This window comes from Lynx rufus, unplaced genomic scaffold (genome assembly GCF_022079265.1).
Source record: "Lynx rufus isolate CCGP_SWC_20201006 ecotype Redwood Valley unplaced genomic scaffold, mLynRuf1.p SCAF_1, whole genome shotgun sequence".
NCBI classification, from domain to species: Eukaryota; Metazoa; Chordata; class Mammalia; order Carnivora; family Felidae; genus Lynx; species Lynx rufus.
The window spans coordinates 228,607,279-228,634,446 of record NW_025814823.1 but is presented as its reverse complement, the minus strand read 5'-3'; the positions used below and the strand labels follow the sequence as shown (position 1 = coordinate 228,634,446).

General features: G+C 42.7%; 1 protein-coding gene across 1 annotated transcript in view; it reads right to left on the bottom strand.

Moving 5' to 3' along the window:
* Positions 1-27,168, bottom strand: part of DNAH5 (dynein axonemal heavy chain 5) — a 231,275-nt gene that overhangs the window by 127,624 nt on the left and 76,483 nt on the right. Inside the window, exons 31-39 of the mRNA XM_047077331.1 lie at positions 26,732-26,895; positions 20,437-20,593; positions 16,628-16,840; positions 15,648-15,872; positions 14,099-14,271; positions 5,559-5,737; positions 4,759-4,946; positions 4,232-4,426; positions 674-808 (exon numbers count right to left, since the gene is read on the bottom strand). Coding sequence (XP_046933287.1) covers positions 674-808; positions 4,232-4,426; positions 4,759-4,946; positions 5,559-5,737; positions 14,099-14,271; positions 15,648-15,872; positions 16,628-16,840; positions 20,437-20,593; positions 26,732-26,895 — 1,629 coding nt within the window. The remainder of the gene's footprint in view (positions 1-673; positions 809-4,231; positions 4,427-4,758; positions 4,947-5,558; positions 5,738-14,098; positions 14,272-15,647; positions 15,873-16,627; positions 16,841-20,436; positions 20,594-26,731; positions 26,896-27,168) is intronic.

Below are 27,168 nucleotides of genomic sequence, written 5' to 3'. Positions count from 1 at the left end.
ATTATTTTAGAAAAGAAAGGGAGAGGAAAAGGGAGGAAGAAGAGAAGAAAATGAAGGAAGGAGATGAAAGAAAAGAAAATAGTGCCCATATGACAACCTCTCCATAAAATAATAATCAGTTCGGGGAATTACCACATAACCTACAATTTCTAATTGAAATTTTAAAAATAATAATTGAAATAAGAGATAGTAACAAATTCATGAATTGGAATTTGCTCCACCCTTTTATTTTGAAATAAAATATACCATCTGTCACCCTGTACATAGATTCACTGACACTGAACAATTGATTTTCAGTCTCACCTATGAAATGAGAGAGTGTGAAATTACACACTTGTTAAATTTACATATAACTTCCTGCTGGGTTCTACAGACTTTAAAGAAGGTGAGATTTAACTCTAAAACCCAAAAGTATTTCAAGGTATTTGGAAACTTAACATGTGGATTTTTAAAAATCCATTTGAATTCTATCGAAATAGGCATATGTTAGACTAGATATGAGTTACCACAAAAGCAACGTCTGAAAAAGTCTAAAGTTAGGCTCTCCAGCACTTTGGCTGATTATTAAGCATTTTAAATGAGTATTTTAAATAAATATTTCTAAATCTCATTTGTGCTTAGTTAGCTGAACTGATATCTAAGTTGGTGGAACATTTCCATCTGTGAATCTTACTAGTTTAGAAAGATTCATGTCTCGCAGAACACGCATGACGATTGTTGATTCCGTATCTGTGGGGTTGGCTCTTTTTGCGGCTCCCAGCGTTCGCAGAACTGACAGAATGTTCCGCAGACCAAAATCATAATGTACCTGAAGAATGTGAGATACAGTGGGCTTATTTTCAATATTAACTTGTGCATGAAAACGATACAAACTTGACAAAATACCTCTTCACAATAACGAATAAATGCTAATTTTCCTTTAGAAAAAAAGTGTAGTTAGTGAAGCAATAAATTTTTATCAGTATGTATTTTTAGAGCAAACTGAGAATATCCAAAAGAGTTCTCTCATGGACAATCACTAATTTAAGCCCTTAGATCAGAGCTAATAAATATATCTTGACAGGGAGAATTTCCTCTTAGAGTATACACGTCTCCCTGAGCCTCTTCTTAATCAGTCATCCATAGGAAAATGTCCTCATATCTCTAAAGCTAAAACTCTGAACCAGCAATGTGTGTATATATACATACACACACACACTGATAGGCTAAAAGACAGGTTTTAAGAAGGAAGAAAAGTAGTCCTATTCTAGGATTACCTAGAGCGGGGAAAAATAAGGACAAACCAGAAAGCCAAGCCCTAGCTTTGTTATTCCCTTGATACATACCTGTAAAAGCTCAAATCATAACAAATTTTATCACCTATAAAGTGAATAATTAAAAACTGATTATCTAACCACTATGGAAAACAGTATGCCAGTTGCTCAAAAAATTGAAAATAGAACCACCATAGGATCCAGAAACCCCTCTTTTGAGTATATATCCAAATAATTGAAAGCAGGATCTCAAAGAGGCAGTTGCACACCCATAATGACAGCAACAGTATTCACAACAGCCAAGAGACAGAAGCAACCCAAATGCCCACCTTCAGATGAACAGGAAAATGAAAATGTGGCATCCTTTCTTCAGTCATAAAAAGGAAGCAAATCCTGCCATATCCTACACCACGGGTAAACCGAGAGGACATTATGCTAAGCAAAATAAGCCAGTCAAAAAAGACAAATGCTTACAATCCCATTTACATGAGGTATCTAAAGTAGGAAGATGCATGGAAACAAGTAGGCTGTTGGTCATCAGGGGCTGAGAGAGCAGCAAGAGAAGAATTTCTATTTAATGGGTACAGAGTTTTGCAAGATGAAAACGTTATGGAGATCAGTTTCATAGCATTGTAAGTATCCTGAATACTACTGAACTGTACATTTACGAACAGTGAAGATGGCAAATTTAATGTTATATATGCTTTACCACATAGAAAAAAAAAACAATTAGGGGCTAAGGTAACTGGGAGCAGTACGCCTCACTTCAGACAAATCATTTGGAGGATGGAGCACATAAAAATATTTGGACTGAGTTCCTGCCTTCAAGGAGTTTAAATTCGAATAGAGGTAAAAAGGTAAAAATATGAGGAAACTCGCTAAAAAGTAACCATGACTTGAAAGTGCTGATGTGTGGAATTAAGGAAAATTTCTCAGAGCTGGACTCAGTTAAATCTGTGGGCATGAAGTGAGATTCATAGAATGTTCACCCAGAGATCAGCACGGGGCCAACTGTTACGGGCACGTTGGCTCATTTCATGACAACGACCTGTGAGCAGGGCTGTTGGCATGAAGAAAAGTAGAAACGAAACAGTAGAGAAGAAGGAGACAGGAGCCAGTGATGTGGGAGTTTTCTACATGCAAGAAACAGCATGGAAAAATATTTCTTTGACAGAAGAAAAAAGGAGAATGGGTGAGTAAAGGCTTCAATAAGCAGAAGAAACAAAGAGCATTTTCAGTGGGAAAGTAATTTAACTGAGTTTGGGGGTATAAAAAAATAATCTAGAGTCAAAGAAGTTTGGAATGGAGACTAGAGTAGAGAGGTACCAAAGTATTATATATGTTAAGAGATTTTATTTGTGTTATAGTTTTATGTTTATTGCAGTGTATTATTATTTAGTGTATTCTTTCAGTAATTTTTATATGTCCCAGAAATTTGTGGGATGATCCCCACCTCCTGGTGTCTGTGTCCTTGCATAATCTTTTCCCTTTGAGTGTGGTAGGAGCTAGGCTTGTTTTAACCAATATAATATAGCAACAATGACTGGCCATATGTGATTTCTGTGTATGTGTTCATGTGGTCACATTACATAAGATGTGTGATGGTTAATTTTATGTGTCAGTTTGACTGGGTCACAAGATGCCCAGAGAGCTGATTAACGTTATTTGTGGGTGTGTCTCCAAAGATGTTTCTGGAAGAGATTAGCATTTGAACTGGTAGACTGAGTAAAGAAGATGGCCCTCCCCCATGTAAGCGTGCACCATTCAAGTGCTGAGGACCCCAGTAGAACAAAAAGGTGGAGAAAGGATGGATTTGCTTGCTCTGCCCTACTGCTAGGCTGGGATATCAACCACCGCTGTCCTCAATGCTCCTAGTTGTCTGGCCTTCAGACTTGGACTAGAATCTATACCATCAACCCTTCAAACTACACCATCAGCTGGTCTCCAGCTTACAGACAACAGATCATGGAACTTCTCTACCTCCATAACTGTGAGCCAATACCTTATAATAAATTTCCTTACAGGTATATACACATATATCCTATTGGTTCTGTTTCTCTAGAGAATCCTAATACAAGACCATAGCACTCATCTTGCCAGAACCTTTTTCCCTTGCTGACTTTGAGAAGGCAAGTGGCCGTGTTGGGGGATCCCATGTGGCAAAGAATGGCATTCAGCCTGCAGGAACTGAGGTGGCCTTCTCCAGCTGACAGCCAGCAAGAAACAGAATCCCTCAGTCTTTCAACCTCAAGTAACAGAATTCTGCCAACAACGTGAGTGAGCTTAGAAGTAAATCCTTCTCCAAACAGGGAGCCAAGACCTTGCTACCCTCTAAGTAGAGAATCCAGCCAAGATGTACCAGGACTCCTGACCTACAGAAACCATGAAACAATAAATTGTGTATTGTTTTAAACCAGTAAGTTGGTGGAGCCGTTGTCACACAGCAACAGATAACACCAAACTAACACAAAAGTAATACATGAGTAATCTCATGCCTCTTAACTGCAAAGCTGCATGATGTCAGAACCTGCTACGCTAAACAGTACAGAAAACTTAGCAAAGAAGTTACCATAGATAAAATAGACAATTGGCAAAGCTTGGCCCAATATGTGGAAGATATTGGAAGTAAGAGGAGTAAATGATTGAGAGGTTCCTGAAAACCATGAGGACGCACAACACATATTATGATTAATGTACAGGTGGGATAAAGAGCAAGTATTAATATTTATAATTCTTTGGCTCTTAAATCAGTTCAGATAGTACTCATCTCATTTTTATGCTGTAAATATTAATTTACTTAAATGTACTTCAGGAAACTATGCATATAAAATTGATTTCATAACGATACAACTTTGTACTTTGTATCCATAAGGTAATCTGTCAACAACCCCAGTCTACAATTTTTCGAAATGAGCAAATCTCACTGAATAGAAAAACTAAGTATGCATAAGTCCAGAGAGACTTTCAGAACATCACACCTGCTTAGAAAGCTGCTCCTCACACAGCTTGTAGAGAGTATAAAACTTCCTGGCCAAAACGACGTTGTCAATGAAGCCGCAACTAGCCAACTTCACCCTGATGATAATCTGTCGGTCAGGCACCATCATGGCCACGGAGCGGAAGTTAATCTTCAAGTTTTCAGGAAGCTCCTGCCGTCCAGCATAGCCAGGATTCTGTACAGAAAATAAGACCCACAGATGAATGACACAGTCATGGGGCAACACACACACATTAGCACGGCACTAAAAGATTCATTATGTCCACACAACAAATCTGGACTGACAACCGAAGAACTCATTTACATATCTCACTCTCCTTTTAACTGGAGAGACTACATCACAAGTTATTAACATGAGCTTTGTTTAACACCAAAGGCCTTCACACAGCAGTTAAAATTACTGTCGCAATTTCCATTCATGAAAAATAAGTGACCTAAGACGAGGGAAATGCATGAAAGCTGTGAGATGAAGGCTGAAATTCAGCAGCTCTTCTTGTGGTTCCTTACCATGGTCAGGAAAAGTCCAAATTCAGGGTTCATAGTCACATTATCTCCATCGGTAAAAATAAAAGACTTTTTGCGCTCCTTTTTACATGTCAGAATAATGGAAATTTGCTGGGCTGCCACTGACAGAACTGGTAAATCGATACGGTTAAATTCATCAAAACAACCCCAGGATCCAGACTGTGCTAATCCTTCGAAGGGAAATTAAATAGAAAATCCAATTAGTATATAATTTCGGAAAGCCAAGGAAAAGAGCATTTTGCAGCTGCCAAGACAAGCCAGAGATAAGTCTGCTCAAAAATAACCTTGAACAAATAGATTATGCATAAAGTGCCCCCGAAATAACTCACAATATGGCGCTCTATCTGTAAACAGCCAACCTGCAGGGATAAAGGAACATTACAATGGCAAGTGATGTTGACATTTGATCCACACAAGAGTGGTTAAGATTTGGATTTTCCAAAAAGTTGTACAAAGTTGAAAAATGACACTGAAATACAGCCAGTTGTTGAAAAATAAATCTTTTTTTTAACGTTTATTTATTATTGAGAGAGAGACACAAAGCATGAGCAGGGGAGGGGCAGAGCGAGGGGGAGACACAGCATCTGAAGCGGGTTCCAGGCTCTGAGCTGTCAGCACAGAGCCCAATGCGGGGCTCGAACTCACAGACCGCGAGATCATGACCTGAGCCGAAGTTGGATGCTTTACCGACTGAGCCACGCAGATGCCCCCCAAAATAAATCTTAACCAGATATTCTACCTTAGCTTTAAATTTCTCATCAAATAAGAAATATAACCCTCACCTTTAAAAATCCGTCCAAGTCCTCGGAAATCCATCTGGTCGGAACAATTGAAAACCACGACATACTTCCCGAGACATCGACCCATATCTTTCGTAGTTTCTGTTTTTCCTGTTCCTGCGGGTCCAGTGGGAGCTCCTCCCATGCTCATTCCCAGAGCTTGAGCCAACGTGATATAACACCTGGAGGAATAGAGACATCACTAGAACCATGCCCCCCGGCACCTAGATGACACTTCTGGGACATCACAGTAAAATGAACTGCGCACAAGACTTAAAAATGGAAAATTTAAGCCACTGTCCCTACATAGCATTTCCAAAACTGCACCCTAATATACACTTTCCTTATGGATATTTGTTAAGGAAAAAGGAGGGGCTGGCCTATGGTTAACTCAGTTTGAAAACTCTTAAAAAGTTTCAACAGGCTTTCTCATGACAACGTACAGCGTGAGATTCTCCGAGTGTGAAAAAATAGTACACAGCATTTCCAAAACTTACTTGGCAACGTTTTTCACAGAAATCTACCAACATCTAGAGAATAGTGTTCTATGAAACAGATTGGGAACCATTAGATCAATTCCCTTCTGGGAATCTAAGAGTCAATAATTTGATGTACTTGGGTACAAATGATCACATGAGACAAATCACACATTGCTAAATAATCATATCTTCAATCTATTTCTGGGAGTGCCTACTGTACCTTGCACATACCTTCTATTATCTCTTATCACATGATATTAACAAATAAAAGACTCTGATGAGGAAATACAAGAGTGCCTGGGAAGGAAAAAACTACCCTGATAACTCACTGATGAATCACTCAATTCTCCAGCATCACCCAGTGCTGTCAAAGTGATGAATCTACAAAGTGATGAAGTTGAGGGCTTTCCTACAGCGAACTCTATAAAGAATTCACCTGGACTTGAAAAAAACTTCAAAGGAAATCAAGTGATAGTCCAATGTGAAAGGTGGGAATAAACAGCAAGCACACCAACCAGAGGTCCTCCAGAGTCTGTATGTCATTGGAAGTGGGTTCCTAAAAAGGCAAGTAAATGACTTAGCCGTGAATGTATATGGAGCCTGGAAATGGAGAGGACAATACAGGAGGACGCCCAAGCTCACTCTGATTTTGCCTTTTAATTCAAAGTTTTATTTCCCGCCTTGCACTTTTGTCATCCCTTGCGGAGCAGTGTCTAAAAATAGTTAACACGTTGTGCTCCACCTACATTATCTCGCTTAAGCCCAGAGAATCCTGCAGGGAAGCTACTGTTGTTTTTCCCACCTTATAGATCAGGAGAAAGGCTCACAGAGATGGAATTACTTCTCTCGAGATCGTGGTAGCAGAGCCGAGATCCGAGGCTACCTGTCTGGCGGCAAGCCCTCAGCTGCCCGGCTCGAGAACACGTCCACCCCGCCAGGGTAAGAAATAAATCTCCGAGAGCTCTGACCCCCAGCTACTCTGTCTTGCAAACCCTCTTTATAACTGGGACCGTTTGGGTTTATATTTGAACTGAAGCAGTAGTAAGTTGTTAGGTTGCCTAAAAGAAGTAATCCTATTCGTGCGGAAAATGAGCAGGCAAGCCAGGCGCTTTATCCCTTACTTCCTCTGGGGGGTGGGGCTTCTGTCCATCTGCTAGGCTGGCACCCGGGCTCTTCGAGGACCTGCCTTTCAGAGACAAGCGTGCATCTGCCAGAAAATCTTCATGTCCTTGTTTACTTGACCATCCCGAGTATTCTACATGCATGTGTACCTCTCTCCCTCCCTTTCCTGCTTTCCTTTCCAGTGTCTTTGCTGATTTCAAAAGTGTCATCATTCAGGAACACAATTTGGACTCTGATGTGATCTAGGGGCCTGCTCCGCAGTTTTCTCTCTCTCCGCTAGGCTGCCGTAAAATCTCTGTTCTCAGGAGCTGGGTCTAGTTCACATTTGTACTTCCAAATGTTTGCCTAAACCCTGGCACCTAGGACTCTATGAACATTTACTAAACAAATGGCTTGTGCCCGTCCAGCCATACGCTCCTATCTGGTTCCTCCTATCCCAACAGCTACTGGAGTTAAAGATGCAGAATGTGGGGTGTCTGGCTGGCTCAGGAGGAAGAGCATGAGACTCTTAATCTCAGTCACGAGTTCAAGCCCCAAGTTGGGCATGTAGCCTACTTAAGAAATAATAAAATAAAAATAAAATATGATTCCTTTCTATCACACCAAGAGTTTGAGAGAGAGAGAGAGAGAGAGAGAGAGAGAGATGCAGAATGTGACCACCATGCTCAACCAGCAATGACCAACCTCATGACCTGGGTCTCATTATGGTATGCAATTTAAGCAAATCTGTCACCAACATTCATAGCACCCTACGTGCATTTCATCACATATAAGCCAGTAGTGCTTTTGGTTCCTATTCTTAAACAGTATTGATTGCAAAATGCTGGGAAATTTCCCAATGCAATTATGGTACATGCATCAAGAACATATTTTTCTTTGTTTCTTTTCTTGGGGGGTTTAGTTATAGACTCTGATTATAGGACGTACTTAAGGAGAAACAGAAGGAAACATTGAGAGGCACCTGGGTGGCTCAGTCAGTTAAGCATCTGACTCTTGATTTCAGCTCAGATCATGATCTCATGGTCATGAGCTCGAGCCTTGCATAGGGCTCTGCACTGGGCATGGAGCCTACTTAAGATTCTCTCTTTTCTCCCCCCTCTGCCCACCCCACTGGTACTCTCTCACTCTCATGCTCTCTCTTTCTCTCTCTCTCAAAAAAAAAAAAAAAGGAAACATTGATAAAGAATGTGTTATTGATGATTGGGAATAACCATAGTCATAGCAACAATAATAATGAGTAACATTTACTGAGTGCCAGGCCCTCATTACCTACATCTGTCACCTCTAGTCCACACAGTGATTCCAAAAGGAGGGAATCAGAGAGTTTAGGTGTCTGGGCCAAGACGATGCAGCTATTAAGGGCAGAGTCCAGTGGTCAACACACAAGTATGATTCACAGAAGCTGTGAGAATACTTCAGAGAAAGGCACATGTTTTCTGTTTAGACCCGTGTACATTTCTTATCAAGCAGATGAGAAACTTCTATAAGCCTTTGATTCCTGCTGCCCTCTGCCTGAGTGACAGTGTAGTAGAATGATTCCTGTCTTCTCTGCTTGTGCCCAGAGTGGAAGGAGGGAACGGCCATGAAAAAACACCACGAGCTTTCAGAGAAAGGCACTATATGTTTTTAGTGAATTAGAATAACTATTTTATCATCTGGAACAATGGCAACTCCATGTGATGTTGAGCTTCCCAGAGACTACAGCCACCAACGTTGTTGACTTTCCACGTGGCAGTCAGCAAAAGACTGATGAGATATCAATGCCTCTGCCCTTTGAGTTTTTTAAGGATTAACTTTAGTGAGGAATTCTTCGGGAAAAGGGCAGGAATGCTTACAGTGGAATCTCAGTGACCGGCAAAAAAAAAAAAAAAAAAAAAAATAGGTAACTCACTTCTCCCATAATCAAGAGAGTTAAAGAAAAATAAGCAAATGAACATTGAGGGGGACACAGGCTGAAACAAACCCTGGAATCACTTCCACTTCTATACTTAACAGACACCTGCTGTGTTTCTAAAGTTCTCAAGTTCTCTGGGGTGCGTGGGTGGCTTAGTCGGTTAAACATCCAACTTTGGCTCATGTCATGATCTCACCATTTGTGAGTTCGAGCCCCATGTCAGGCTCTGTGCTAACAGCTCAGAGCCTGGAGCCTGCTTTGGATTGTGTGTGTGTGTGTGTGTGTGTGTGTGTGTGTGTGTGTGTATGTGTGTGTCTCTGTCCCTCCCCTGCTCGCATGGGTCCTCTCTCTCTCTCTCTCTCTCTCTCTCTCTCTCAAAAATAAACATTTAAAAAAAATTTAAAGTTCTCAAGTTTTTTTGATACAGAAAGATGTACAAGACAATGAATATAGTGAAAGAATTAAGATGCAGAGAAGTTTGTAGACTATATACCAATACCTATATGTAAAAATTAAATGTAAATTAAATGTAAAAATTTACCAATACCTATATGTAAAAATTAAAAAGAATTTTGACATACTAGCATTTGAAATTTCTAGAAGAGGAAATAAACTGTTAAGTGTTAAAAAAAAAAAAAGAAAAAAATTTACTCTCACACTTTCAACTTTATGTCCTTTTGTACTATTTAAATTTTTCATCACAAAGATGTGCCTCTGAAAATAAACATTTCGTTCATTCATTCTGGAAATGCTTATTTAGCACCTATAATGTGACAGCACTCTTGCAAGGGCAGTAAACAAGTCACAGGAAGTCCATGCCAGCTCTTTAGCTGACATGTTAAAGGAAGGTAACAAGTTATTCCAAAATAGGAAACAGAAACAATAAAGTTGGTCAGGAGGGCTAGGGGGAGTGTGGGGGTCTCTGCTTCTTGTGGTGGGTCTGAAGTGCCCTCTGAGGTGACATTCGAACAGAGCCCTGAAGGTGAGGGAGCAAGCCATGCCAGTACTGAAGGGAAAAAGAGTTCCAGCTCAGGGGGACAGTAAGGGCAAGGGCCCCGAAGCAAGAGTGTGCTGTTCTAGAACAGCTAAGGAGCAAGTGGCCGGAGCTGAATGAGGAAGAAGAAACAGAAGAATAGCTGGGGCCACATCATGCCATGCCACATAAGGTCACTTTATTTTGGGTGAGATAGAAAGACAGTGCAGGGAGGGGCGCCTGGGTGGCGCAGTCGGTTAAGCGTCCGACTTCAGCCAGGTCACGATCTCGCGGTCCGTGAGTTCGAGCCCCGCGTCGGGCTCTGGGCTGATGGCTCGGAGCCTGGAGCCTGTTTCCGATTCTGTGTCTCCCTCTCTCTCTGCCCCTCCCCTGTTCATGCTCTGTCTCTCTCTGTCTCAAAAATAAATAAACGTTAAAAAAAATTTTTTTTTTAAATTAAAAAAAAAAGAAAGTGCAGGAACTGAGGCAAAGAGATGACAGAATAGGACTTCCAGTGTCTGAATTGAGAATAGACCACAGAGGGGGGCAGGGGGGCAGGGCAATGGCAGGAGCAGGGAGACCAGTCAAAATACCGTTGCGAGAATCCACGCTAGAGATTATGGTGATTTGGAGCAGCATGGTAACAGCAAATGGGTGAAAAGTGGTCACATCCCAGGTGAATTCTGGGAATGGTGCTGAGCAAACTTGATGACAGAGGGGGAGATAATAAAGCAAGAGAAAAAGGAAGGTATCAGAGATGCTCCAGGCATTTTGGCTTGAGCGACCCAAGGACGGAACCACCATTTGCTAAGATGAGGAAGACTAAGGAGGGTGCGTCTGTGGGGGACGATCAAAGCTGTTAACTGTGAATTCCGGGCAAGCATCCGAGTGGACACGTTGGGCAGGTACGTGGATAGATGTGTCTGGAGCTCAGGCGAGAAGCCCGGGCCGGGTGCAGACTGGGGAGTCCACAACTGGATGACACTCGCAGCCACAGGAGATCACCTGAGCAGCGAGCGTAGACGGACAAGACTCCCGGCACATTCTGGGCTTAAACTGGGAAGGTAAAGGGGAAGCAGAACAAGGGTACGAAGGGCCAACTGGAACAGTACAGAGCCAGGACAGTGTGGTGTCTTGGAAGCCGTGTGACGACAGTGGGTCACAAAGGACAGAGTGCTCAGCTGTGCACACCGGCGCTCCCTCACGGGTCAGGAAAGACAAGAACAAGAAATGACTAACACACGGAGCAACAGAAAACGTCTGCATGGTAGCTTCCAGAGAAGGCAGAGAGTATGAGGGGCAGCTACACCCCAAAGAGATCCACATTCAAATCCCCGGAACCTGTGAACAGGTTGCCTCGAGTGACTAACGGGACCTTGCAGCTATGATGTCAAAGGTCTTGCGATGATCCGGGATCACCTGTCGGGACCAATCTAATCTCACGAGTCCTTCAGAGGAGAGAAGGGAGGCAGAAGACCGGGTCAGATGTAGGACTGAAGACAGAGGAGAGTCGATGCCTGAAAGGGTCTCAACCCACCGCTGCCGGCTGTGAAGATGAACCAAGAAAAAGTACAGCCTCCCAAAGCGGGGAACGGCCTTCAGCTGACAGTCAGCAAGAAAACCCGGCCTCGCGTCCTCCACGGCCAAGATACGAATTCTGCCAACAGCCTGCAAGCACGGGAAGGGGGTTCGCCCTTACAGGCCCCAGGAGGGAGTCAGCCACGCTGACGAGTGTCAGACCTCTGACACACAGACTGTAAAATCATTAATTTGGGTTGTTTAACCTTCTAAGTCTGTGGTGACCTGTCACGGGATCAGTAAGAAACTAACGCAGAGAGGGGCGCCTGGGTGGCGCGGTCGGTTAAGCGTCCGACTTCAGCCAGGTCACGATCTCACGGTCCATGAGTTCGAGCCCCGCGTCGGGCTCTGGGCTGATGGCTCAGAGCCTGGAGCCTTTTTCCGATTCTGTGTCTCCCTCTCTCTCTGCCCCTCCCCCGTTCACGCTCTGTCTCTCTCTGTCCCAAAAATAAATAAACGTTGAAAAAAAAATTAAAAAAAAGAAAAAAAGAAAAAAAGAAACTAACGCAGAGAGCCCAACTGGAGTGAATTCCACATAAAAGAGGTGAAAGACAAATGGGTGCTTCCAAGGAGTTGTGATGAGAGCACAGGCGTGGGAAGAAACGCCGAGGCGTCACAGGAGGATTTTCTTTCCGGTAGCAATTACAGCATATTTGCAAGTTGATGAGAAGGACCCAGCCGGAAGTGAAAACTGATGCTGTCCCAGAGAGGGAAATCACTGGCGGTGGGGATGTTGGCTTTGGATGGCCGCACAGACCATCCATCCAGAGAACTGACTGCCCAAGAGCAGGTGCCCTGGATAGCCGAGGCGTGAGTGGGGACCGAGGGCGCGGCCCCTCCTGTGACGGCATCTTCCCCACAGGACAGGAGAGGCGGTCTTCGCTAGGGAGGGAGGGGGGTGCTGGGAGCCTAAGAAGACAGTAGGTGTGAAATCACTGCCTGAGCCACAAGCGTCTCAAGGAACTGGTCACGTTTTGTGATTATCTGCCTCTGTGCTTCAAAACAAAGAGAAACACTCCAAAAGGACATCCAAGAGCATCCAGTATAAGTCACCTCCAATCCAGGCATAAGGAGGAATCGAAAGACAATGAAGAGGAGGAGAGTGACAATAAAGTCTCTCGGTTGAAGGTCAGCATTTCATTTAGCATCCGGAATGAGCAGAGAGAACAATCAAACAGCATGTGAGTAACATGCTTGTGTCAAACTTCTATGTTTTGTGTGAGAACATTTTTTTTTATTTTAAAATATCTTTTTTAAACGTTTATTTATTTTTGAGACAGAGAGAGACAGAGCATGAATGGGGGAGGGGCAGAGAGAGAGGGAGACACAGAATCGGAAGCAGACTCCAGGCTCTGAGCCATCAGCCCAGAGCCCAACGCGGGGCTCAAACTCACAGACCGCGAGATCATGACCTGAGCCGAAGTCGGACGCTTAACCGACTGAGCCACCCAGGCGCCCCTTCTTTTTTTTTTTTTTAATATTTATTTATTTTTGAGAGAGAGAGAGAGAGAGAGAGAGAGAGAGAGAGAGAGAGAGAGACAGAGTGCAAGTGGGGGGAAGGGCACAGAGAATCGGAGACAGAATCTGAATCGGGCTCCAGGCTCCGAGCTGTCAGCACAGAGCCTGACGCCAGTCTCGAATTTACAAACCGTGAGATCATGACCTGGGCCAAAGTTGGACGCTTAACTGACTGAGCCACCCGGGGGCCCCTGGTGTGACAGTATGTGTCATCTAATAGCCCAGAAGTTCATTCCATGAAAATAAATGATATTCACCATCAGCTTCCACTGAGGCCAAATACTGCTTTTAACACTCAGCCATTTTGTCCAAAATAAGTGGCAGTGCATCCCTGAACAGAGCACATATGCAATTAGTTGATGCCACAAAGTTCAAAGTGGACTAAGTGAATTACAGAATATGAGCTGCGCAACGACTCTTGGAGACAGACTGGCTCATCTTACAGATGAGGAAACTGAGTCCAGGGAAAGCGCAAGGCGGCTCTGGCTAACAGAGTTGCTACGCAACAGGCAGAGGACAACAGAGAACTCCAGGCGTCCTGGCCAATGTCCTCCCCATCACTTTTCACCTGTATTGATACTCAATTTCTTTCCTGCTAGGAAACCATCTTAATCATCTCTAATAACAGCAGGTGCCACCGTCCCCAGTGCAACCCTCAAGGCCAACTGTGATTTGCACCTATTGACACGGCAGTTAATTCCTTTTCTTGCCCCGCTGATGTCCACTGAGGTCGTTTAAACTTAGCCTCCCTAAGACTGCAGGCAAAGGAAGCAAAGCGTTTCGGTCACAAAAACCCAAATCCCATGCAAAGACCCATGGGTAAAGCTAAAGATACCGTATTTCAAAGACTTTGGTATAAAAGAGCCTATAAACCCTAAAGAGACATGAGGCAGAAATCTCCTGAGTGACTCAGGAGGATAAAAATGTAGGGGAGTGGGTGGAGGGAAAGAGGTTGTGGGATCACAGAACCTTCCATCACCTGTCTGTGAGTGGAGTTATAACAAGCCTGTCAGTGCAGCCTAAAAATTCATTCTGGTATATGAAAGCCACATCCGTGATGTGGATCATCATCTTGTCGGAATCTTCGTTAAAATAAAATCTGCACTGTTTCAGCCACTCGAAGTCTGTAGGGCTCTTGATATGCATGTGGCACTGAAACGCAAAAGGGAGATGTTAGAGCTGAGATGAGAACACCTATATTACATATGCACATTAGCATTCACGTAGATCATAATGGGATGTAAGACAACCCGGCTGGTTTGGAGATATCAACTACATCACCATCCAACCCATTCATTGACTGATCTGCAAAAAGGACACTTGAGAAGATACAGGAATAGGAAAATTCAAGAGGAACCCCTAGTTGTGCCCACCAATGTAAACAGCATGACACATTTTAATAGATATTCACTTTTCAAATTGCACCCTTAAATGCCCCAAACCACAGCCCTAACCATAAAGTACAACCGATGAAAAATGTTTTGGCATACAAAGACAGAATCAAACAATCTCATTAGGAAAAAGGCATCTCTTGTGATTATGACAAAGTACAATGTTGGGGTTTTTTAATCCATTCGTTATCCTTCCTAGGATTTGCGGTGGGCCAAAATTTCTAACATCCAAATGGCAGGTTATTGACCAGTAACGCTTTTGTCTGAGTTTTGTAACCAAAATGTTAAGCCGTTTTCATCATTTTTCTTGGATAAATAATTAATCTAAAATTATCCTGGGCCCTTTATTTCTCAGAGAGGCAAACAGTGTGCTTCACTATTAAGAGAGATTAGACCACAAGAGCTTCAATAAGCTGTCCTTCTCTCCGTTACGTCACAACCAATCTTTTATAATTTTTTTCACATAACGGGGTGAGACACGATCCAGAAAGTTATTATGAAAATAAGGGCTTTTTGCCTCTTATCTAATGTTCTATTTTGTAGCAGAGGACAAATTTCACTTCTTTTCACATTTCCTATTTTCCATAACTACTAAACTGCCTTTGCTACTCTGTTTTCTCTTGAAAGGCAAGAATCTGCATGACCTCTGAATGTCACCAGCCATATTAGGAAAGGCCATTTGCAATCAATGACATAAAATGTAGCGAAACTTGTTAAAGATGTGACTTATCCAAAAGCCTCCAAGGAAGCATGAACCAATTCTTCTAGCAGTGTTCCTTGTCATTTCCATAGCAAGAGACTGGTAATCTTTAATAACTAACAGGAACACAAGACCAATGAAAGCTTTTTTCAGGATGTTCCATGGCAGTTTAGCTTCCAAACTGGTCACGTAAAGAATCTAAAATAAAGTCTAATTGATCAATAACATCTTAACAAGAGATCATCAAAATATGACTGAAATTTTGGTTTAAAGACTGAAAAAAAAAATCTGACAAACAAGTTCTCATCAGGAAGATGACCCTTTGCCTGAATCTAACCTTTCCTTTGAATTCATTCAAACTAATCCCAGTGGGTAAACACGGATAGTGCCCAGTGTTTGCTTTTCTATAGATGCCATAGTATTTATAAAGCATTTACCAAGTCATCAAAGATATCCCTTTGGTGCACATGGATAGTAATCAAAGTCTCATATTTAACTCGTTCCATGGAACTCAGATCCTTCGTCGTGATGCCTATCAATGTATTCAACAGCTCCAGAAAAGACTGATTGGTTTTCTGCATGATTTTTTTATCAAACTTGGCATTTCTGAGGGCTTCTTCTGAATCCCGTGTCCATATCATTTGAATTCCTAATAATCCAACCTTACGGAAACAAAAAAAGGCTTTATGAGTGTGTGTGACATATTAATATATTTAAATAGAAATTACAATATAGTGAATGATGGTGATTATTATGCAAATGTAAGGACATCCTTGATTATTTCAACTTGATTCATTGTTTGGAAACCGATGGAAACTCTATTCATAATGTTCCCTGGCAGTTACACATATACAACCTCATGATGTGTCCACAATTTTTTCCTTGTAATTTTAAATCATTTATTGTTTAAGTCATATTTCTCCCTAGATAGATTTTAAATTACTGGAAGGGAAAGGACATGGCTTAAACCTGTTTTTCTCAAACTAGCAGGGTTTACATGTGGTAGGTACCCACAAAATCTTTATTGATCATAACAGTTAAGAGAACATCGGTTTTTACATTTTAACACTAAAATACATTTCTCATCTTTCTGGCTAAGCATACGCTCAGTACTTTGTTATGATTTATTTACTAAAAAGATTCAGCAGGAAAAAGAAAACCCTTTTAGGTTAAAGAAAATATAAAGAAAATGTATCTATAAAACATGTGTCAGATGTTATTTATATTTATACATATGTATATAACCAAATAATCTGTAGCTGAAACCTTCAAGCTTATCTATATTAAGAAATCCTTAAGAAAATCTTAATACTGGTCCAGAGTTAAATTATAATCAGTTGTGTAGTTTACAATAGGCAGTGTACGAGATCTAGTATGACTATTCTGTAAAAAATATTTTCCAATTTAATACACTGACCTGAGCAGGGAAGGAAGAAAGAAATTCAATCAGCTGGAAACCTGTTTCTTGAATATTTGCAGCTGCCTGGCGAATCACAAGATGTAATGAGGACTGAGATTCCTCCAAGAGAGAATTAAGCCAAACTTCCACATTGCCCTCTGCCATCACAGGTTTATCCAAGTCAACCGTCTCACCCTCTCGAGAGGAGATTGACAGAATTCGATCATAGATCTACAATAGAAGCCAAAACAGAAAAGAAAAAAAAAAAAAGCTATATTCACATAAAGAATGAATTCCTCCACTGCCCTCTTGTCAGTGTTATCCTTCCTGAAGGAAGGTAAGCTATAGATTATAAAATAAGAGGCAAAATATGATTCAAAATCAATTTCAAGCCAAAAAAAAGTCACCCATGAAATCGAAAAGGGAATACTTTCGAACTGAGATAAATCAATTCCAAATAACCTACACCTGAAAGGCAAAAACTTACTTCCTAACAGAAATACTCAACATAAATGGGATGATCGAAACAAGTCTAGTTTCCGCCAATGAAATGGGACACTGTAAGAGCCTGTCATCCACACCACAAGCTTATCGAGACATTAGCAACGACCAGGCCAATATGATCAATGCAAACACCTTTCCAGGTAATTCCAAGTCTGTACTAATTGTCCTCTTTACAGGAGCTCCTGGTGGCACATAACGTTTTCTTTTTTTTTTTAATGTTGTTTTTTTGTTTTTGTTTTTGTTTTGAGAGAGAGAGAGAGAGGGAGAGAGAGGCAGAGAGAGGGGGAAACAGAGGATCTGAGGGTGGGCTCTGCGCTGACAGCATGGAACTCAGTGCAGGGGTTTGAACTCACGAACCATGAGATCATGACCTCAGCTGAAGTTGGACGCTTCACCAACTGAGCCACCCAGGTGCCCCGATGTTTTCTAATTCAAATCCAGCTCCTAGTCTGGTCTTCTCACCTCAGTTTCCATGCAGCATGGCATCATGAGGATAGCATGCTATTTGCTAAAATACAGGTCCAAATGGTGCTCTGCCATTCATTGACCATGCGATGGCGGAGGACACATCTCTGAGACTAAATTTCTGGCTCATAACTAGTCATTAAAATCTACGCCTGTGCTGCTTCCCTACTCACTTCACAGGCTGCTCATAGCATACAATAAAATAAGGCAAATGATCAAGTAAGTACAAAGTTCTTTAATAAGTGGGATACTGTTTCCTTGGGCTCCAATGTAGTACCGTATCAATGAATCCTCCTGTGTCGTAGACAGAAGTGGTCTACCAAGAAGCTAATGAGACAGAAGTTCCACAGCCTGTCACTTCCACGGGCCCTTTCCAAGTCCCGACTAGAGTTGTAGATTTATAATTTCACAGGAGTGAGGACCTACAAAAACCGGATCTGCCCCTGGTTGTAGAAATGTTATAGCAAGAGAAAACAGCAAAAAAGCGATGCTATTTACTTTAAGAAGTAATTGCTATGAATAGCGGCTAAAAATGAGGACGTTTAATTGATTCCCACTGTGCAATGAGACCGTGAGAAGCTGCACTCTAGAGCCGTTCAGTCCTAGTGTAGAAGGATGTAAGAAAAGCATCGGGAAGAACTTCCTGTGTAATTCAGTGCCTCTTTCAACCCACACATCCAGTAGGTCTACAAGAAACAATGGTTTTGACCCACTGAATCCACACTGCCTTCCCTTCCTCTCTCCCCATTCGCCTTCATCAAGGCTTTGTTGTAGCACCTCAGCCTTTTCCATCCTGACTGGGTTCCATGCCTCCTTCTATTTTGCCTCCTACACTGAGCCAGAGAATCTTTCTGAAACACAACTGGGTCACCGCCCTGCGTAAAACCCTCCTGCACCTTCTGTCATGTTCAGGATGAAGTAGAATTCTGTAGTGTGATACACTTGGCCGTTTGGAATCTGATCCCATGTCTCCTTCTTCCCCTTCTCCCTTTGCTCATCACTGCCCATCAGGGTTAAAATGTGTACCCCCGGGGTGCCTGGGTGGCTCAGTCAGTTAAGCATGTGACTTCAGCTCAGGTCACGATCTCGAGGCTCATGAGTTGAAGCCCTGCTTCAGGCTCTGTGCTGACAGCTCAGAGCTTGGAGCCTGCTTCAGATTCTGTGTCCCTCTCTGTCTCTGCTCCTTGCCCATTCATGCTCTGTCTCGCTGTCTCAAAATAAATAAATGTTAATTTTTAATTTTTAATTTAAAATACATGTTGAAGTCCTAAGCCCAGAACCTGTGAATGGAACCTTATTTGGAAATAGGGTCTTTGTAGACGTCATCAAGTTACGATGAAGGTGGACCCTAATCCAATAACTGGTGTTTTTATAAGAAGCAAATCTAGACAGAGACACACAGGGACACACAGAGACACAGACACACAGGGAAAATATCATGTGAAGATAAAAGCAGATTATCAACGTGACGTGGGTATAAGCCAAGGAACATCCAGGGTTGCCAACTGCCACCAGAAACTAGGAGAAAGGCGTAGAATGAACTCTCCTTCAGAGCCTCCAGCAGGAACCAAGTCTGCTGGCATCTCAGTTCAGACTTCTAGCCTCCAGAAAGGTGAAAGAAGAAATTTCTGCTGTCAATCCAGAGCAGCCGTAGGAAACTGACACAACCCGTCACGTAGCCACACTCCCGACACCCGAGGCTGCCCACACTTTTCAGACCCTTGCACCTGCCCTTGCTTCTGACTGGATCATGAACCCCTTTCTCCACCTGCCTGGGTAGATTGCACTTGCCTTCAAATTATCAGTTCAAGTACCATACTGTCCCGCAGGGAGCCTTCCCTGACACCTCTTATACCAGGCTAAGGCTCCCTGACAGCATCCCCATGTTATTTGTGCATAACACTAGCACAGCGAGTCAAGAATTACCAACCATTAAATGGCCAGATTTCCCATGAATGTTGCAAGGCATAAAAACAACTTCGGTGTAATGATAAATTCTTCCTTGGAGCCCCAGGACTAGCACCATGCCTGACACACAGCCCCGGGCATGAACTTAAACGAATGGCTTTTGATCGCGTCCAATGTAATCACTCCACCACGGCACCAGCTGCACTCTAGAAACACCCCCCCCCCCCGAGTGTGGATCCCGGAGGTCTCTGATTCTCGAGTTCAGCACAACATCTGGCACATGGAAGTTGCTCCCCAAGAGCATGCCAGGATGAATAAGGGAATGAATGGCATTGAGGGTTTCCGGGAAGCCCCGGAGGACGACCGAACACACTGTCAAACTGGAAGGGCCTCTTTCCCAGGGAATTTGGGGTGAAGCGATGGATCAGGCAGTATCTTCTCGCAGCCGTGAAACGCAACCTCCCTTACGTTGAACGCCTTCTCTTGGGTCCCCCACAACTCCATGACCCTAGAAACTTGTAAGGAGTGTTTCAAAAAAAAAAAAAAGGCTTCAATCAAGCATGACGAGCACCAGGGAAGACGATCATGCCAAATACTTCTCAAACCTGATTAAAACAATCAAATCACTAGGGCAATTCTGCTTGTCAAGGGACTATTTTCTGAGCGATTGGTTTCTTTGTTTCGTTGAATTTCGCAACAGCTAACTTGGCATGTAAAACCATGAATGCTACATACGATGCATCCCTAATCATATTCACACTGTTCTTCAAATTTACACTTCGGATAGTAAGAAATCACACAATTCTGAAGGCACATTGGGCCCAAAAGTTTGTTTTTAATCACTAGCTGGGAGTAACCCTATGCAAACACAGCATCAGAGAGCGATTGTACGAAGACAAGGGAAGTTTAAGATATGGCAATTGCCGGCCAGCAGTTAGAATTAGGCAAACCTTTTCATGGAACTTCACAGTTTTGATGTTGTCAAACACGTTCAGCAAATGGGCTTGTATCGTGTGTGTGTCTGATGCCTGCCCCAGGATCTCCAGAAGGGCGGGGTCCGAGACAAAGAAGAAGCGAGGAAAGCAAAGACGTTTTTTCTCCAAGTACCTAAGTGGAGAGGAAAAGAGAAGCTTTATAAACACACAAAGCAGGCCTTTCTAGAAATAAACTCATCGGGACAGCGAGAAGGGGGAAGGATTGTGAGACAATCAAATTTTCCCACACACTGTTCGATGTTTTTGTCCTGTGGTTCTTACTAATCTTGCCTAGTAGCATTCCGTATTTGGATGAAAAACAAATATTTTTTCCAGAACTGATAGGAGAGTTTCTTCATCTTTCACGAGTGTAATGCATACCCTTGAGGTAATCTGGAAAAGCTTGTACTTTCTTGGTGGAGGACGGAAGCGATCACACTCAGGGAGTTTTGGAGGGGGTGGGGGGGTGGTCTTGTTGCAAGCACAGCGCTGTGTCAGCTGAAGGGTGCATCTCATTCTTGGAATTGTATCTTAAAGAATGCAATGAATCCATTACCGAAGCAGAAGGCAAAATCTAGCTCTGAATAAACTGTGTGAAGGGGCCCTGGCACTATTCTCTGCCTCCAGGAATTACTGAAACCCAGAGAATTTTCAACTGTGCTTTTGTTTCTGTATTTCGTTTCTATATTTGCTTTACTTTATGGTGTTTCTTTGTGTGATGGATATATTTTTCCTGTTATTTTTTTTAACGTTTAATTTTGAGAGACAGAGCATGAGCGGAGGAGGGGCAGAGAGAGGAGGAGACACAGAATCCGAAGCAGGCTCCGGGCTCTGAGCTGTCAGCACAGAGCCCAACACGGGGCTTGAACTCACGAACTGTGAGAGCATGACCTGAGCCGAAGTCGGACGCTCAACCGACTGAGTCACCCAGGCACCCCTGTTATTTTCATACTAATACCTCTGTACCTTCATTTTCTTGCATCCTTTGATATACTTACTATAGTTTTCATTGTAATTTGTTTTTGAAACCTTACCAGAAATCCTTTTCAAGTGTTGTCTGTCTGAAAAATTTCTATTCCTTCCTCGCCACGTGTATTATTATTTGTTTCCTGTGTAAAATCATGAGGGAAATATTCTTATTTCACAGAAGCAGACTCTCTTCATAGGACGGTAGGGTTTTTACCAAGGACAGTGTGCACCAGAAGCTGAGCCAGCTGGTGCCCTTGAGGGCATGCAAGCGGGACACTTGGCTGCCCATATTTAGTCAACTGCTGGACTTCTGTTTTGGTGAATGGTATGCCCAGCATGAGGGCAAGAGCTAAATTCCTTAAGACAGAAGACAGGACTTTTTTCAGAGGCTGAAAGAGGCAAAGAAAGGAAGGAAACAGAAGGATAGACTATGCTACAAGAGGTGCTCCGGGTGCTGGACGAGCTTTCTGTATGTGGTGTAATCTTCCTCCTGAGCTCTCATGGAACAATCAGTAAAATACACACTACAAACTATTGCTTTTGGCAATTCGGATTTATTCACTTTGGGCACGTGAAAAGGCACAAAATCTGGCCTCAAAGAGGGGGCAGGACAACACTGCCCAAAGAGTCTCTGTTTACATCCCCCTCATTTTCTTAAACTCTTGCTTTTATGCTCGTGTTTGTTTGGGTTTTTTGAACATTTATTTACTTTTGAGAGAGGGAGAGACAGAGCATGACTGGGAAAGGGGCAGAGAGACACGGAGACAGAATCCGAAGCAGGCTCCGGGCTCCGAGCTTGTCAGCACAGAGCCTGATGCAGGGCTCGAACTCACACACCTTGAGATCACGACCTGAGCCGAAGTCAGATGCTTAACCGACTGAGCCGCCCATGCACCCCTGTGCTCATAGTGTTTTATGTTGTTTGTTTTTAGCTTTTTATTTTCCTTACTTTAAATAGGCTAGTTTTATTTTAAATATCCCAATCCATCTTATTTGTAGAAGCTTGATCTTTATTCTTTATTGAGAAAAGAATTCCTTATTCCTTGTTCTTTTTTTTAATGTGTATTTATTTTGAGAGAGAAAGAGGGTGTGATCAGGGGAGAGGCAGAGAGAGGGACACACAGAATCTGAAGCAGGCTCCAGGCTCTGAGCTGTCAGCACAGAGCCCAACACAGGGCTTGAACTCACCAACTACAAGGTCATAACCTGAGCTGAAGTCAAACGCTTAATCGGCTGATCAAATTTTTTAAATGCTTATGTATTTATTTTGAGAAGAGATAACACAAGCGGGGGAGGGGCAGAGAGAGAGGGAGAGAGAAAACACCAAGCAGGCTCCAAAGTGTCAGCACAGAGCCGCACACAGGGTTCGATCTCACAAACCCTGAGATCACGACCTGACTTGAAATCAAGATTTGGACGCCTAACCGAATGAGACACCCAGGCGCCCCTCACATTTTTCTTTAAATTCTAGTTAGCTAACATTCAGTGCAATATTGGTTTCAGGAGTAGAATTCAGTGATTCATCACTTACATACAACACCCAGGGCTCATTATAACAAGTGCCCTCCTCAGGACCCATCACCCATCTAGCCCATCCCCCATCCACCTCCCTCCATCAACCCTCAGTTTGTTCTCTATCTTTAAGAATCTCTTACGGTTTATTTCCCTCTCTCTTCTTTCTTTTTTACAAAAATTCTTCTTTTGTCAAATGTCCTTCAACAGTTACTTGACTTGATTCAATAATTTTATGAAACATATCAAATCATTCATACCTGAAAACCTATTTTTCTAAAAAGTTATTTTGAAGGATTTGCTTGCAAATGGTTTTGCTTTAAAGTTAACATTTAAAGGGTGCTTTACCGACGATGCTTTAATTGCCTATGATCTTCGTGCTTAATAATGTCTTCACAGGACAATTTTCTAAAGGAAAAGTATTAGCATAGGCCCATGGCATAAGCTGTTGGGATGCCCATCACCTAGATTAGAGTAAACTTGCAAATATTTGCCAAGGAAAATCTCGGTCCTTGTTCCACCTCCTACTGAACCTGCCTCCACATGTAGTGGGATAGACATCCATCTAGGCATGGTCTTGTTTAGGCTCTTCAACTTTCCTAAAAGCATGCCAACTTCATCATCCTCCCAGCTGAACACCAAAGTCTATGGATTTGTCTTTAACCAGCAGTGCCAGTGGTCTATCACCTAGATTCTTGTCAGGGCTTAACATCCCTCACATTTCACACTGCCCCATATCCTCTGTTAACTTGGATATACCAGTGATATTCATGAAGGAGTTCCTGAAGAGTGTGCAGGCATCCCATCGCGACTTCCCTGGATCAAGCCATTCTATCATAATGTCTCCCACTTGACTCACACTGGGGTAAAGCAAGCAGGTGAGGATTCTGCTGAGTGTTCCCATTATAGAGAATGCACAATAGAGTATCGTCCAAGGTGTCAATTTAAAACAAAACAAAAAAAAAAATGTTGTTTTCCCGAGCAACTGGAACCTTTCATTTTATGCATCGTATGAATGCTATACCTAATCGTACATCACTCTTTCCTTTGTCCCTGGGAAAAAAAGCCTTTGGTCTCTGAATCTGAGGTCCATTTATAGCTTCTTTTTGAGACAAGTTTACCATCTTTGGTTTTTATCCTTTCCTTTCACCTTAATTTTCTCATTACTTTATTATTTTCCAGCAGCCACCTCAAAAGCCACTTAACCAGCCAAGCATAAGTAAGCAAGCCCCCTCCCTTACATGTTACCATACAGGTCACGTTTTTGGTTCAAGTTTAAGCAACACTTCTACTTCACAGAGATCCTTCCAAAGTGCCATTTGAGGCTCAGAATTTTAACCACCACCCATGACTCTGAGCACAGCCTGGCTTAGGTGCCCTCGGTTGCTCAGTGCACAAGACAGCTGCCTAGTCACAGGTGGTGTTATAGGTACTGTTGTAGGTCGTGAGAACATGGGGGCGTTGGTATGGGGAGGGGGCATCCATCTCCCAGAGTTAGCCAAGGAGACATCATCATTTAGTTGGAGTCAAAAGCTCAGAATATGTGGCATGTCAGTGTCAATGTACATCTCAGCACAATTAGCATCTCTGATGCTGCTCCCACTCGTGACTACAGATGATCGTGACAGGGAATTTTATGTGTCAACTTGGCTGGGCCACGGTACCCACGCATCTGGTCAAACTTTGTTCTAGATGTTTCTGTGAAGGTTTTCATTTTAAAGTTTATTTACTTATTTTGAGAGAGACAGAGAGAGAGTGAGCAGGGCAGGGGCAGAAAGAGAGAGGAAGAGAGAGAAGTCCAAGCAGGCTCCATGCTGCCAGCTGCAGAGCCTGACACAGGGCTCGAACCCACAAACCATGAGATCATGACCTGAGCCGAAACCAAGAGTCAGATGCTTAACCAACTGAGCCACCAGGCACCCCAGTGTAAAGGTATTTTTAGCTAAGATTAACATTTAATCAGAAGACTTTGAATAAAGCAGATTATCCTTCATAATGTGGGTGGGCCTCAACCAATCAGGCAAAAGCCTAAAGAAAAAAAGACTGACAGCCCCTAGAAGAAGGAATTTTGCCAGCAGACTGCCTTTGGGCTTTAACTGAAGCAGGTCATCCCTGTGTCTCCAGGCTGCCAGCCTTCCCTGTAGATTTGAACTTGCCAGTCTCCTCCATCACATCTCTCTCCCTCAGTCTCTCTCTCTCTTCTTCTCTTCTTCTCTCTCTCTCTCTCTCTCTCTCTCTCTCTCTCTCTCTCTCCACCCCCAACCATGTGTATACACACCCTACTGATTCTATTTCTCTAGAGAACTCTGACCAGTACATAACCAACAGTTTATCCTAAATTTCTCCATACATACTGACTATTCTAAGATTGAAGGGGGGATATTTAGGGACACCTGGGTAGCTCAGCCAATTAAGTGTCCAACTCTTGATTGTAGCACAGGTCATGATCCCGGGGTCAGGGTATCGAGCCCCGTGCCAGGATCTGTGCTGAATGTGGAGCTTGCTGGGATTCCCACCACCCCCCCCCCGCCCCTCTCCCCTGCTCATGCTCTCTCTCTCTCTCTCTCTCCCTAAAGTAAAAAATAATTTAAAAAAAATGGTTAAAGGGGAGATACTTATTTTTTTAATATGAAATTTATTGTCACATTGGTTTCCATACAACACCCAGTGCTCATCCCAACAGGTGCCCTCCTCAATGCCCATCACCCACTTTCCCCTCCCTTCCACCCCCCATCAACCCTCAGTTTATTCTCAGTTTTTAAGAGTCTCTTATGGTTTGCCTCCTTCCCTCTCTGTAACTTTTTTCCCCCTTCCTCTTCCCCATGGTCTTCTGTTAAGTTTCTCAGGATCCACATAAGAGTGAAAGAGAAAGAGGAGATATTTAAAAGCATGTATATTCCAGCTATAATATAAATAAGTCATGGGGATATATTTTACAGCATGGTGACTATAGTTGAAAATACTCTATTTCATATTTGAAAGCTGCTAAGAAAGTAGATCTTGAAAGTTCTCATTACAAGAAAAATAGTTTGTAACTATGCACGTTACGATGGACGTTAACTAGACTTATGGTGGTCATTATTTTGCAATATATACAAATCTCAAACCACTATGTTGCATACCTGAAACTAATGTAATGCTGTATGTCAATTATATCTCAATAAAAATAAAAAATACAGAAAACCATGTGTAGTTAACTGTTTTTGGAATATTCACTACTATTCAACATATTTCTGCTTACATGATTTATCTTGATTAGCCAAAGGGAAAGAAAAGAAAAATATATGTTACTCTTGGAATTCACCCCGCCTCCTATACACGTGTGTGTGTGTGCACGTGTGTGTGTGTGTGTGTGTGTGTGTGTATACACTGATAGATACATGAGGCTCTTGTTTCTGTATAATCTTGACTACTTGTGTACATTACACTGTTCATATTGTTCTTGGTTGCACCTAATGAAATATTTTGACTCTTCAGATGCTTATCCAAGAAGAAAATCAGGAAAGTAGCTGTATCCGTTCTAAAAGGCAAGGACTATATGAGAATTTGCAAGACTTTGTCCCAGTGGATGGAAGAAGCCCTGAGTCCTATTATTCCAACATCAGAACAAATCCAGCAAGGGCTTGGAGATAATATGAGACTCCAAGCTACCGGTTTTATCTATGCAACAACATCAGACACGAATTACGTTTTAGCAAAAGAAAATCAATATGGCTAATGCTGTCTAGTCCCTCTGATCCCTTTCATCTCTAGGACGCTAAGGGGGCCTTCACAAAGCCAGTAAACTTACCCAGTGAGGGATTTCTGGCACATTTCCAACTGGTCCAGCAAGTGCGGTAACAGCTGCCCCATGGTCTCATCTCCAACACAACACTGAACCACATTTGGCATTTCATGAGCCCGAGTCATAATCTTCACCCAAGATTTATCGATGTTGGAAAAGCGCTTGGCTTCCTACAAGAACGAGGTAACAAAGCCCACTTGGACACATCTGTGATCTCAAGGAAAGCGCATCTCACATACCTTCTGCTGAGGCCAGATTTCTCCCCAGTCTGGATATCCCAACTTTACATGCCTAAAATGTCACACATGTTCTATTTCGATTCTCCTTTTGCACCATCCCACCCCCTTTCTTAAATAAGGTCCCCCCATTATGTTAACTGAAAGCAGAAGACAGACACAGAAATGAAAATACAATATGAGACAGCTTGGAAGAGAAAAGCACTC